Source organism: Camelus dromedarius, chromosome 4, assembly GCF_036321535.1.
Source record: "Camelus dromedarius isolate mCamDro1 chromosome 4, mCamDro1.pat, whole genome shotgun sequence".
NCBI classification, from domain to species: domain Eukaryota; kingdom Metazoa; phylum Chordata; class Mammalia; order Artiodactyla; family Camelidae; genus Camelus; species Camelus dromedarius.
In genome coordinates this window covers 10,953,004-10,966,126 of record NC_087439.1, presented here as the reverse complement: position 1 = coordinate 10,966,126, position 13,123 = coordinate 10,953,004, and the positions used below count along the sequence as shown (strand labels likewise).

The 13,123-nt window shown below is 34.6% G+C and overlaps 1 protein-coding gene across 6 annotated transcripts in view; it reads left to right on the top strand.

Annotated features, from left to right (window-relative positions):
- Positions 1-13,123, top strand: part of EPB41L5 (erythrocyte membrane protein band 4.1 like 5) — a 102,925-nt gene that overhangs the window by 8,730 nt on the left and 81,072 nt on the right. For all 6 annotated transcript variants that reach the window (XM_010979172.3, XM_031451259.2, XM_031451260.2 and 3 more), the window contains exons 3-5: positions 4,464-4,568; positions 11,775-11,817; positions 12,804-12,882. In XM_010979172.3, the coding sequence (XP_010977474.3) occupies positions 4,464-4,568; positions 11,775-11,817; positions 12,804-12,882 (227 nt within the window). The remainder of the gene's footprint in view (positions 1-4,463; positions 4,569-11,774; positions 11,818-12,803; positions 12,883-13,123) is intronic.

The following is a 13,123-nucleotide window of genomic DNA, read 5'->3' as shown; positions in this document are numbered from 1 at the left end:
AAAATGGATCAAAGTCCTAAACATAAGACTGTAAAACTTTTAGAAGAAAATACAGGGGTAAGTCTTCATCACGTTGGATTTGTTACTAGTTTCTTAGATATGACACCAAAAACGTGAACAACAAAAGAACAAATAAATTGGACTTTATCAAAATTACAACCTTTTGTGCCTCAGAGGACAGCATCAAGAGAGTGAAAAGATTCCTAGAATGAGAGAGAGTATTTGCAAATATGTATCTGATAAATACCTAGAATATGTAAAGAACTGTTAGAACCCAATAATAAAAAGACAAATGACCCAATTTAAAAATGGGCAAAGAATCTGAACAGACATTTCTCTCAATAGGATATGCAAATGACCAATAAGCACATGTAGTGCTTGTCATCATTAGTCATCAGAAAAATACAAATAAAAACCATGAGATACTACTTCACACCAACTATAAAAGCTAGAATAAAAATGCCAGATAATATCAAGTGTTGGTAAAGATGTGAGGAAACCTGAATCCTCTTACATTTTTTAGCAGGAATGTAAAGTAGTCCAGCTGCTTTTGAAGACAGTCTGGCAGATCCTTAAATGATTAAACCTAGTTACCATGTGATCCAGCAATTCCACTTCTACGTATATGTCCAAGAGAATTGGAAACATGTTTACACAAAAACTTGTATGCAGATGTTCATAGCAGCATTATTTTTTTTTAAAGGAGTAAAAAAATTTTATTAAAAGTAAAAGGCACAATACAAATCATAATTCATCAATATAAAAATTTTATAAGTATTTAAATAAAATTGTACTTTAATTTGTTGAAAATTTATTTAAATCTTACTAGATAAGTTTATCAAAATAAAGCCATTCACAATTCCAGCACTCAATGTCCACCTAATTGCACTATGAAGAATTATTGTTATACTTAATGTTTATAACATTCAGATCCATTGTATCAGTAAAGGCCAGAAATCACACCAGTCATTTCAAAAGCAAAAACATAAGGAATTGGATGAAAAAACTGAAAAGGAGTCATGAAAGTAACATGAAGGTAGTGTCTAGAGAAGCTACCATGCCTATGGCTGGGAGAACAAAGAAGATGCTAGAAGCTTGAAGAAGGGCACTGCAGAACTCGGGTGGAGACTAAACAGGGAAGGTGGCCTGGCTAGTGGATGTGAGGATGCTGGTTCTGGAACTGCAGCAGCATTATTCTTAATAGCCAAAAATATAAACAACTTAGATGTCTGTCAGCAGATGATTGCATAAATGTGTTATATCCATGTAAGGGAATACTACTTGACCATAAAGGAAATGGTACTGTTACATGCTGCATGGATAAACTTTGAAAACATTATACTAGATGAAAGAAGCCAGTCACAAAAGACCACATATTCTATGATTCCATTCACATAAGAGTCCAGGATAGAGAAATCTCTGGGGGGTGGGGGAGTAGAGTAGAGGTTGATTAGGGCAGATGGATGGGGAGAGAGAGGATAGTGTGAAGGGTGGTTGGGGCCAATAGCAAAAAGATATGAGGTTTCTTTTTGAGGCGATGAAAGTGTTCTAAAATTGAAGTGATAGTTGTACATATTTGTGAATGTAATACCTTTGAATTGCATACTTTTAATGGGTGAATGGTATGGTATGTGATTTATATCTCAAAGCTGTTTAAGAAAAAGAATGTATGGATTTTTGTATACTTGTGTTTTATCCCACTTAAGGTTTTTTAGTAGTTAAACAAAAATTACATACAGGTTTAATTTAGAGATGATATGCTTGACTCATTACAGGGGGAAAAAAAGCAAGCCTAGAGATTGTACAGGGATAAAGGCACAAGTAACAAAGGCTGCACACCAGTAGTGGCTGTAAGTTTGCTGTGGGAGAAATACTTTGTACATGGACATGGGAGGGGAGAGAATGAAGATTAGAAATGAGTAAAATATGGTTTGGTGTGGGAGTTATATTGATTGTGTAGAAGATCATGAGAGGGTAATCAACTCTCCTGGGGAGAAGGAGTAAAAGAATGAAGTGGGGAAAAAAGCTTTAGTGGAATGTGCTTGGAAGCTGTCTGTCAGAGGGTTTAAAAGAATTATTGGGAACAAACATATTTGAGCTCTTATAGTCCCTTATGCCTAGCAAGTGCTAAATAAATATTGTTTGGTTGTTGGAGGGAATGCATAAAGGGAAAATGGAGGATTGCCATGAGATTTGGCAGTAAAAGGAAGAAGGAAGTAACACAGCAGCTAGAGAATGGCTGGATGGGTAGATCTGAGTTTGTTTAAATGTATAGGGGAAATGTTCCTCAGGAATTGGTTTTATATACACAGATAGAGATGATAGGAGGAACATTCTTGGAGGAATACCATCTTTTGCTGAGAAAGATGAAAGGCTAATAGAAGGATGCTGTCTTCTGAGTCTTAATCTTCCACAGAAGAGGATATGAAGTGAGGATTGGGTCTAAATGAGATGGTGACCTGGATTAATTTGTTAGGAAAGAAAAGGATATAAGTAGTAAGCACTGGTCTAGATGTAGCTGAAAAATGAATTTGTAATGGGCCAGAGCTGTGTGGATCTATGTTTTCACTTTTCCTTTTTCACTTGGTTTATATTCAGTGGCTGCGAGGGGAAAGGGTACATGAAAATGAATAAGATCCTGACCTCGGAATCAGTGATTCCATATTCATATTCTATACACTCTGGCCACACTGGACCTTCTTACTATTTGCCCAAACATGGTGGACCATTTTACAACTCCACCTTTGCATTGGGTTTATACTAATAAGAATTATAAGTACAAAGTAGCACAAAGGGAGGAGGATTCATTGTGTGGCTTTTTGAAAGTAACATAGATGTACTGATTCTTGAAGTCAGAATCAAGAATTCATTAGCGACCTAAAGGGCATTCTAAGCAGAAAGAATTGCATTTTGCTAAGGCTCAGAGGTATGACTTACTGGGGAAATTATAAGCAGGTAAAAATACTGGACGGACAGGAGATAAGGCTGTAAGAGTAAGCAAGGAACAGTTAGGAAAGACTGTTTTATGCCTTGGAATCTACTTTTATCTGTAGAGGAAGAGAAATAATTGAAGGATTTTAAAGACAGAGAGTGACATTCTGTTCTGCAGTTTTAGGAAGAATCACATTGGCAACTTCTGCCACTTTGTCTTCTGATTCTTGTCTGTCTTGAGTCTGTCTCTTTCCTCAACCCCACCGTAGACTGTCAAGATTTTATGTATTTCTTCATTTTGTTTTTACCTAAGGTGACAGATTTCTGTTAACTATTCCAGGCTGAATGTCAAATATGAATTCTTCTGAGGCCTTCATTGCTTTCAGGCAAACTTAACTCATCCTCATTTCTTTAGCATTTTGTTTATACTGCAAGAATAGCACTCATGTTTATTGTGTTTAAGCTAGTTTTATATAATTTTATTCTTAGTAAGAACTTTGTGATTGCTTGAGGGCAAGTAGTATAAGCATATTTATCTATATACCTCTAGCAGCTAATACATAATAGGTGTCTGTCCAGTAATTGTTGAATAGAATTGATGGTATGTCAAAAACATATATTTCCTGTAAACTATTAAGTGCATAATGAAATGAAAAACCCTTAAGAGAGTATGGAATGGGAAAGAAACAAAAACACTAATTTAGAAAGATACATGCACCCCAGTATTCATAGTAGCATCATTTTCAATTGCCATTTGCAGCAACATGGATGCACTTGGAAGGTATTATGCTAAGTGAAATAAGTCAGACCGAGAAATACAAATAATATATGTATCACTTACATGTTGAGTCTAAAAAAATAAAACAAACTAGTGAATATAACAAAAAAGAAGCAGACTCACAGTTACAGAGAACAAATTAGTGGTTACCAGTGGGGAGGGGGCAATATAGGGGTAGGGGAGTAAGAGGTACAAACTACAGGGTATAAAATTAGCTATAAGGGTATATTATACAACACAGGGAATATAGCTAATATTTTATAATGACCTTCCATTTCTGTTTTTGCTGTTCCCTGCCCTAGATTCTTTCCCAATTTAAGACCGATCTTCAAGTCTTCACTGATTATTATAGTCTCAGTGACTCTTCTCTAAAATCAGTCGGCAAATAGTTCAGTATGACTTGTACTTAGGTGTTCTAAGTTTTCTTCTTTTCTTTCCAGTTACATTATAAAGCTCCTTTAAAGTAGGGACTCTAAAAATTGTCAAGATAAGAGTCTCTCCTTGCACACAGTTTAGATAGAAAGTAATATTTGTTGATTGATAGGAAGTAACATTCTCCAGGAAAGCACATAGTAGATCACAAATTCTCTTTTTGGCCTTAAATGATTTATTGGAAAATAGTGATATCTTACCGATTACCTGCTACAAGGTAATACTTTTGGTATTGCAAGTAATTTTTTTTAAGAGATCTTGTATAATTAAAAATATGTTAATCTTATAAGCCACTTACTGGTTTATTTTCTTGCCATTTCAGAAAAAAGCCAAAGGACAAGAACTGTTTGATCAGATTATGTACCACTTGGACCTTATTGAAAGCGACTATTTTGGACTGAGATTTATGGACTCGGCACAAGTAGCAGTGAGTAGCTGTTTTTTGGAGGCTCTGAAATGGAAAATTTCAGATGATGTGCTAAATGCTACAAAACTATTTGTCCTTAATGTGTTCTTTTTTTGTGTAATTTTCTTACTATGGTCTGAAGCTTTGACCCTGTGCTTCAGAATAACCCGAGGTGCTTTTTTTTTTTTTTAAAGTGAGTTCTGGCCCTAACCCAAATTACTAGAGCATAAATCTTTGCGGATGAGGCTTTGAAATCTTGACCACTGGATTGATTCTTGGGCACACTAGAGTTAACACTGTGCAAGTAAGAGAATGCTAGGGTGGGAGTTTTGTGGGCTCTTGGTAAGTGATAGAGGAGTTTCTAATTTGCAATTTAAGGTGAATGGCCTAAGATATCGCTAATATCCCTTCCAGATCTGTGATTCTGTATCTGTAGATAGATGTTCTTTGTTTGACTTGTGCATTTCAGATGAGATAGCAGCATATGTAATATGGTAGGAAGTTGGAGACTTTTTCAAAGAATTGAGTACTTTAGTGTAGGATGTGACTGGAGGGTATTTGAAAGAGAGTAAGTAGTAAATTAAGATTAGAAGGTGGATTAGTGGCCATATCATCTAAACTGAATGCCAAAGTGTTAGTAATAGATTGGCACTATTCTCTGGTAATCGAGATTAGGAATTTTTCAAGCAGGGAGGTTATATTTTGCTTTAGGAAGTTTTACGTAGAAATACTGTGTAGGATTATTTGGAGCAGGCAGGGATTAAAGTCAGAGAGAGTTAGTGCAAACACTTTGGAGAGAAAAGTAGTATTACAGCCTGAAACACTCTACACTGGAATTTGACACATTGTAAAACGATTATAAATCAAAAAAAAAATGTTAAAAAAAAAAAAGCCTGAAACAGGGCACTTACAGTAGCAGGGAGAGGCACGGAGCAGAGATGAAGATACCAGGACATTAAGCCTTATTTTCTGGAAAGCTGATGGGGCATGTGTGTGTATTTAGTAACACAATAAATGCAGTGTTTAGGACCCATATGAACAGTATATATAATAAGAATTCTCAGGTTCCTTTTGGAGTAGGTATGTGGGAGTAGTTTTGGTGTGATTAATTAACTGGAATACCTCTATAAGACACTTTACAAAACTCACATCACTTGGAGATGAACTCCTAGACTGATTTTATAGAGCATCTTGGCTAAATTTACAGCTGTTAATAATGTTAGCTGCAGTTGTTTTCTTGATTGCCAACTCCTCTCCATTTAAAAAAATTAAGCATGAAGACTTAGGTACAGGTTATTGGTTAGGTTATTTTTGGTACAGCCTTGCAATGGAATACCTGCAGCTCATTAAAAATGGTGGTATTTTAAAGTATACTAATTGACATGAATCATGTAAAAATAAGAAGGGTTACAAAACAGTATAACTGAATTTTTCGATATTTAAAAATGTAAATTTATGCGCACACGTATACATGAACAAATTTGAAAAATTATTTCCCATAGCTGCTGCTTTTTGATTCTAACTGTATTAGTTGTTATATTGATTTGCACTTCCCTAATAGAAAAGGTGTGAGCATCTTTCCATGTACTTATTTGTCATTTGTATATCTTTTTTGGACAGTTGTCTATTCAGATTCTTTACCCACTTTAAAACTGGGTTATTTCTTCTTTATTGTTGAGTTTTAAGAGTTTTTATTTTGGGAGGATACTAGACCCTTCTCAGATGCATGATTTGTGAATATTTTCTCCCATTCTGTAGTTTGTCTTTTTATTTCCTTGATAGTGTCCTTTGCACAAAAGTTTTTAATTTTGATTAAGTTTTATTTTTCTACTTTTCCTTTAGTTATGGTTTTAGTCATATTTATAAAACTGTTGCCTATTCCATGGTCACAAAGATTTACACATGTTTTCTTCTTCATCCATTTGGAATTAATTTTTGTATATGCTGTAAAGTTCAGACTTCTGATACCTAGTGGTCCTAACACCATTTGTTGAAAAGATGATTCTTTCCCCATTGAATGGTCTTATCATGCTTATTGAAAGTCATTTGAGCATAGATACATGGGTGTGTTTCTGGGTTCTCTATTGTGTTCCATTCACCTATGTGTTGATCCTTATGCCAGCACCACATTGTCTTGGTTACTGTACCTTTATGGTAAGTTTGGAATTGAAAAGTGTTATAGTAAGTTCGAAATTGAAAAGTGTGAGTCCTTCAATTTCATTCTTCAGTTTTAAGATTGTTTCAGCTTTTTTGGGTCACTCGTTATTTCCATATACATTTTAGGATTAGCTTGTCCGTATCTGCCAAGAAAGCAATTGGAATTTTCACCAGAATTGCCTTGAATCTGTATATCCATTTGGGAAGTACTGCCATCTTAATGATAAGTCTTATCCATGAGCATGGACCATCTTTCCATTTATTAAGTCTTTATATTTCTTAAAATAATGTTTTATAGTTTCAGCTTATATGTCTTTCACCTCCTTCGTTTAACTTATTCACAGGCATTTTAATCCTTTGATACTATTGTACCTATGATTGTTTTCTTATTACCATTTTTGGATTTTGTTTGGATTCTAGTATATAGAGTTCATTTTTGTATGTGTATCTTGTATCTTGCAACTTTGCTGAACTTACTAGTTTTTACATGTTTTATGCATAAGATTATGTCATCTACAAAAAGGGATAGTTCTACTTCTTCCTTTTTAATCTGAATGCCTTTTATCTTTTTCTTTTCTCCTATCTCTTTTACTTGCCTAAGTGCTCTCACTAGAACATATAGTAAGATGTTAAATAGAGGTGGTGAGGGTGGACCTTCTTGTCTTATTCTTGATTTTAGGGAGAAAATGTTCAATCTTTCACCATCAAATATGATGTTACCTGTGGGATTTTTATAGATGCCCTTTATCATTTTGAAGAAGACCTCTTCTATTCCTGTATTATTTATTTTATTTATTTCTTGGTGGAGGTACTGAGAATTGAACCCAGGACGTCATGCATGCTAAGAAAATTTTGGGGGGCGGGGAAAGTAGATTTATTTATTTTATTTATTTCTTGGTGGAGGTACTGGGAACAATATTTTTGTTAAATATACATATGTATATATTCTGTATTGTGACACACACGCACAGGTACAGATATTTGCTAAACAAGGATGAACTGTTTACAAAAAGTGTATTTCCAAAATAGATTATGTGCTCTATGTCCAGAGAGTGAATATATAACCTACCTAAATCACCTACATTTCCTTTATAAATTTGACTTTTTTAGGATCCTAAGAAAGTGTATTAATAATACACAGAAAGGTATAGTGGAAAATATATTTTAATGGCTCATCTAAGTCTTCATTTGGAATGTCTTGTAACACAGACTTTTAATGCCAAAAGTAATTACCTAGATAGAATAAGAATCTAGAGTAAATTGAAGTGTTTTCAGTTAGATTACAGCAGTGCAATGTAGTGATCTTCTGTTTTCATGGCATAGATTTTCAACATTTGTTAATTGTTAAAAATGTTAAAATTTGCTTTAAAAAAATCCTTTGATTCAGAGCATAAGCCTCTACTCCTCACAGGTGAACTATTTTTTGCACAGGCAATTGTTTCGAAAAATGATTAACATTTCTCTGCATTAAGTTCTTTGCTCTCTGGCAAAAGTGTTGGTGCATTTCTTTAGTAGAGCCATGTGGGTGGTTGGAAATTGGGGATCATTCATTTGAAGAGCTGTTTACAGACTGTTTGGCTATAAGGACTGGGATAAGGGTGTGTGTATGTTAGTGTTTTGGAATCTCCCTAGGTGATTCTTTGTTTGGTTTCGTGATGGCTGTGACGTTTGTGATTATATGTTATTTATATTTTAAGACACGCACATAAGTAATTGTTCTTTCATGCCTAGTTCAACAGAATGGAACAGTTTTCCTTTGAATTCTAAGTTTACCAACCAAACTTTAAAAGTAGGAAATTAGAAGGAATTTGTTTCCTTTTTATGGTACATGAGGAAAGAACCATATTAGTTTCACATTATTCATCCAAAAATCTGTATCTGCATGTTCTCACCTTTATCTTCTGTTGTAATTTAAACTCAACTCCTGAAGACCCTGATTCAAGGAAAATACTATCAGTGCCTGTCTCTGAGCTCTGAATTTTCCAGTCCCTAGGTTTGGAATGTGGAGGAGATGAAAGAAAACAGACTTGAGAATATGCAAACATGAACTCAGACCTTCCCCAGAAGAACATCACCAGGAACTCCCCCAGCTCCTAAATTTAACTTTAAAATTTGCTTGAATCTTTATCTGAGTTTTGGGCTGTCTTAAAGGAGGGCAGTGTAGAAGCTATTACATGCAGGTAGAAAAGGGACTAAAATGCCTACTTGGAAGAAAACTGTGGTCCTTTTCTTACCAGGATGATTGTATGTTTAGTGTGCTTCTCAGAAGAGTAGGATGCAAATTAGAGATTAAAGGTACATTTATGAGACTAGCCTTAAATATTCTTAAACTGGAAATTTGTAACTGTCTAAAAAAGACTTTAGGTTCTTGAAATAGTAAATGATCTATCTTAGATTAATGTTTCCTTCTCAATATTCCTTAAAATTCATTCTGTCAAAATTTATATTTAGCTTCTTGATTTTCAGTCCATTGTTAATTTCTTTATTCTTTGCCAACACATGCAGTTTTTTTTTTCCTTTTATGTTTGAAAACTCTGGAAGGAATCAGAAAACAATAACATCCAGAGGGGAGTAGTGTTTGTGGTGATAGAAATTGGCTGTATGGGGATATTTCAGGGGTTGAGGGGACTGTTGACCATATACCTTTTAATACTGCAAAAAAAAAAATTAAGCCGTATGAATATATTACTTATATAAAATACTAAAATAAGGGATCTATAATTACTGTTTTAAGTAATAATGTGCTTGTAGAGTAAGCTGATAATATAGGAAAGCACAAAGAAAAATTATCGCAGCCGTCTCAACCACCTAGAGATAACACCTCTGTTACTGTTTTGTTACAGATTTTGTCTCAGTCCAAAAGAAAAGGCACGTTTATGTACACAGTTGACCCATGAACAATGTGGGGGTTAGGCATACTGACAGTTGAAAATCCGCGTGACTAACTTTTCTAAGTCAACCCTCTGTATAAAAGGTTCTGCATCTGTGAATTCAACCAGCCAAAGATTGTGTAGTACTGTAGTGTGTGTTTAGTGAGAAAAATCCTTGTATAGTTCAAACCCTTGTTGTTTAAGGGTCAGCTGTATAAATTTCTACAATTTTGATAAAACAATTTAAAACATGTTGTAATCTGCCTTTTAGAATTTTAACAATGTATTATGATTTTCCAGATTCCTAAGAGTTTTTGCTTTCATTCTTTTTAATTGTTGCATTGTTGTATCATATTGAAATACTTTATTTAACCAATTCACTATTGTTGGATATATAGATTGTCTTTATTTTCTGATATAATTCCTTGTGGGTTAAATCATCCATAATGATTTCTGAATGTAGAATTGCTGAGTCAAAGACACATGGTTATTTTTAAGGCACAATTAAATTGCCTCCTGGAAGGTTTGTGCTCATTTGTACTCATTATGGTATATGAGAGTCCCCCCAACTGAGGTTATGTGAGACTGCCCAGGTGACCAGCCATTCGCTTATTAATTCATTGCAGTCTAATAGATGGAACCTCAAGATAGAGCGACTCCCAGATCCATGATTGTGTGGAGAAAACAGTCTAGGGCACATAAGCAAATTTTATCTCATACCCAGTATGTGATTAGCATTAGGCTGTAGTAGTATTTTGCACAATTAAGTCTTTGATTTTTGAATATTAGATTTCTGGGCTTGGCCTGATGGATGCACTTTACACTGTCCTAGGTGAAGTATTTTCAGCTGATAGGTTGAACTATGTTCTGCTTATTGGCTGGCTTAGCATTATATTAATGGATGGATGTGTAAAACTGAACACTTGCTAGATTGAAATATGCTTAAAAGTGGGTATCCACCTGAATTTACTGAAAGACGAAAGATGGCTAAGTAGCCTACACATATGGATCCAGAAAAATATCATGCAGTGTTTAATTGCCTTTTGAATTGTTTATTGACCATCGTATTTCGACGTGCCAGAGTTACTTTGCCAACAAACTGGTGGTTCTATGAATTTCACTTTTGGATCTTGGCAGAGAATAGGGAGAAGAGGCTAGGCAAATAATTGGCAAGAAAAGCAGATGGTTACAAGTCTTTTAACAATGCAGCCTTGTTTATCCACTCTTTGCCTATCTGGATTTCTGAGACTGGATTCCTTTGCTCTGTGAACTAGCTAGCACAAGAGCACTCCTTTCCTGTAGGGTGCTTGGAATTGTAAGCATGCTGAATAGAACACAGTCATGTGTATCTTAGTGGGATGAGTGCATCCTGTCCCTGTTAGAGCTTGGTGGTGTAAAGGGATTAATAATGAGAAGTGAGCTGGGAATGGTTTATCAGTGGACGTCTCTGGAATTGGTTCTTAGGTCTGTTTGTGTTTCAGAGTGAAGAGGTTACAGAAATCAAAAGTCTATTACTCTTAAATTGTCACAACATTTTAAACTGACTATAACTCAAAAAAAAAAAAAAAGTCTATTACTCTTGAAACCAGAAGTCTGCTAATCACAATGTTACCATTTTTTATTTGTAAAGCAAAGGAGGAAAGACCGCTTATTTTAATGGATAGGGGCTTGGTTATGACAAAGAGTTTAATTTTATTGTGCAGGTTCTTTCAAAGACTACTACTTTGCGTAGTATCTGTTTTGTAAAATATGAGTGACATTTTTTCACCAAATTTGGGGTCATGACCGGTTAATAAATCTCACCTTTTTAATTACAAGAATGAACCAAGCACTAGAATATGAGGATACTTTTCTTCTGTCTGATTGTACCATTTTTGAGACTTATCTTTTGGGGAACAGTGAGAAAAACTAAGGCCAGAATTTAGAATATCATCCTGGTTACTAAGAGAGCAGAGGAAATGTTTTAAGAAGTCATATGTCTGGTTTTAGGTCTTTTTATTATATTCATATATATCATAAGCTTGCTGTAGAGTCTGGGCAGGTTAACCCCCTTCCCCCGAATTTTCAGTCTCACTTTTATTTTTCTCTTATGAAATATTTCCTTATGGTTATAAGCAAACGCATGATGAAAATTAACTTTAATAATTAAAATGTTAAGTTCTCTCATCTGCTTAACAGCTAACTTTGTTTTTATTTTTAGCATTGGTTGGATGGTACAAAGAGCATCAAAAAGCAAGTAAAAAGTAAGTATTGAAAAAATCGTGGAAAAAAGTGGAAATCCAATTATATATAATTGTGTATTATTAAACTTCTGATTTCTAATAGTTAAAGACATAAGAAATCACATTTCAGATGAGTTTCTTAGCATTTCTACTTTCTAAAAATAATTTCAATCTGATATACTGACCCATCTCTTAAATTATACACAGTTGATGGTAATCTGGATTCAAGTGCCTTTAGTTTGTACCCAGGAAAAGGCTTGCAGTTTGCAAATGAGATTGAGTTTCCATGAGATGCTTAACTTTTATGTAGTAATTACTTTCGTTAGGATTTTCCTGTTTGGCACCTGCCTTACTCTAGAAAATCTTTCAAGACCTTTAAGACTGTAAATTTTTTTTTTTAAGGAATCAAAAGAAGCAATTCACATAAAATGTCAGTATTATTCCTAGTGATAGTCAGGGGGAAAATACCAGTGTCCGATCCATAATCTGTCATGTTTTCTGTTAATAGAGATATCAGGGCACCTCAACTTTTTCTTTACAAAATAATGGGACCACTGAGAATATAGAGGTTAGTGAAGTAGGGGAAGTGAATTAGAAAGTATGTGGGAGGATTTGCCATGTGCCATTAATAAGGTAGGCATTCCTCCGTGCCTGCAAGAAATACAGCTTTGTGGATTTTTAGGGCTGTTAGAGTGCATAGTCAAGACTTTTATTTTATTTGATATATTTGGCCCTATACTGTTAGAATTAATCTGGAGCTGTCTGTTCTCAGGAGGACAGATGACTGGTAGTAGGATATGATGGCTGGCACATTTAAAACATCTATTGATTACTCTGTGGTGTTGGGTTTAATCAAGCCCACAGTGTAACCTGAACTATTGCCACAGTAATCTGTTACCTTCTGTCCACTTAGATTTTTGACAAATTTACTGGCTGAAAATTCTTACTATTTAAATAGCTGTATTTAAAAAATTAAAGCCTTTTTTTCTTCTTTCCCCAAATGGCAGTTGGTTCACCCTATTGTCTGCATCTTCGAGTCAAGTTTTATTCCTCAGAACCAAATAATCTTCGTGAAGAGCTAACCCGGTAAGACCACTATCTAGAGTTGTGTACAAGAGTAAAGTTTTGGTCAGGCTAGCTGAAGATGTTGGAAGATTGTCTTTATAATTCTTTCTAGTTTACAAACAGCTAAAAATGGTTACTTTGCCTCTGGTAATAAGACATCAGACAAAAGAATTTCATTTTAGGACAGTATTATTTTAAGTGCAGGATTTTTTTTTCTTTGTTTACCAGTTTTCAAAATAAAGAATTAGTTCTCTAGCATCCA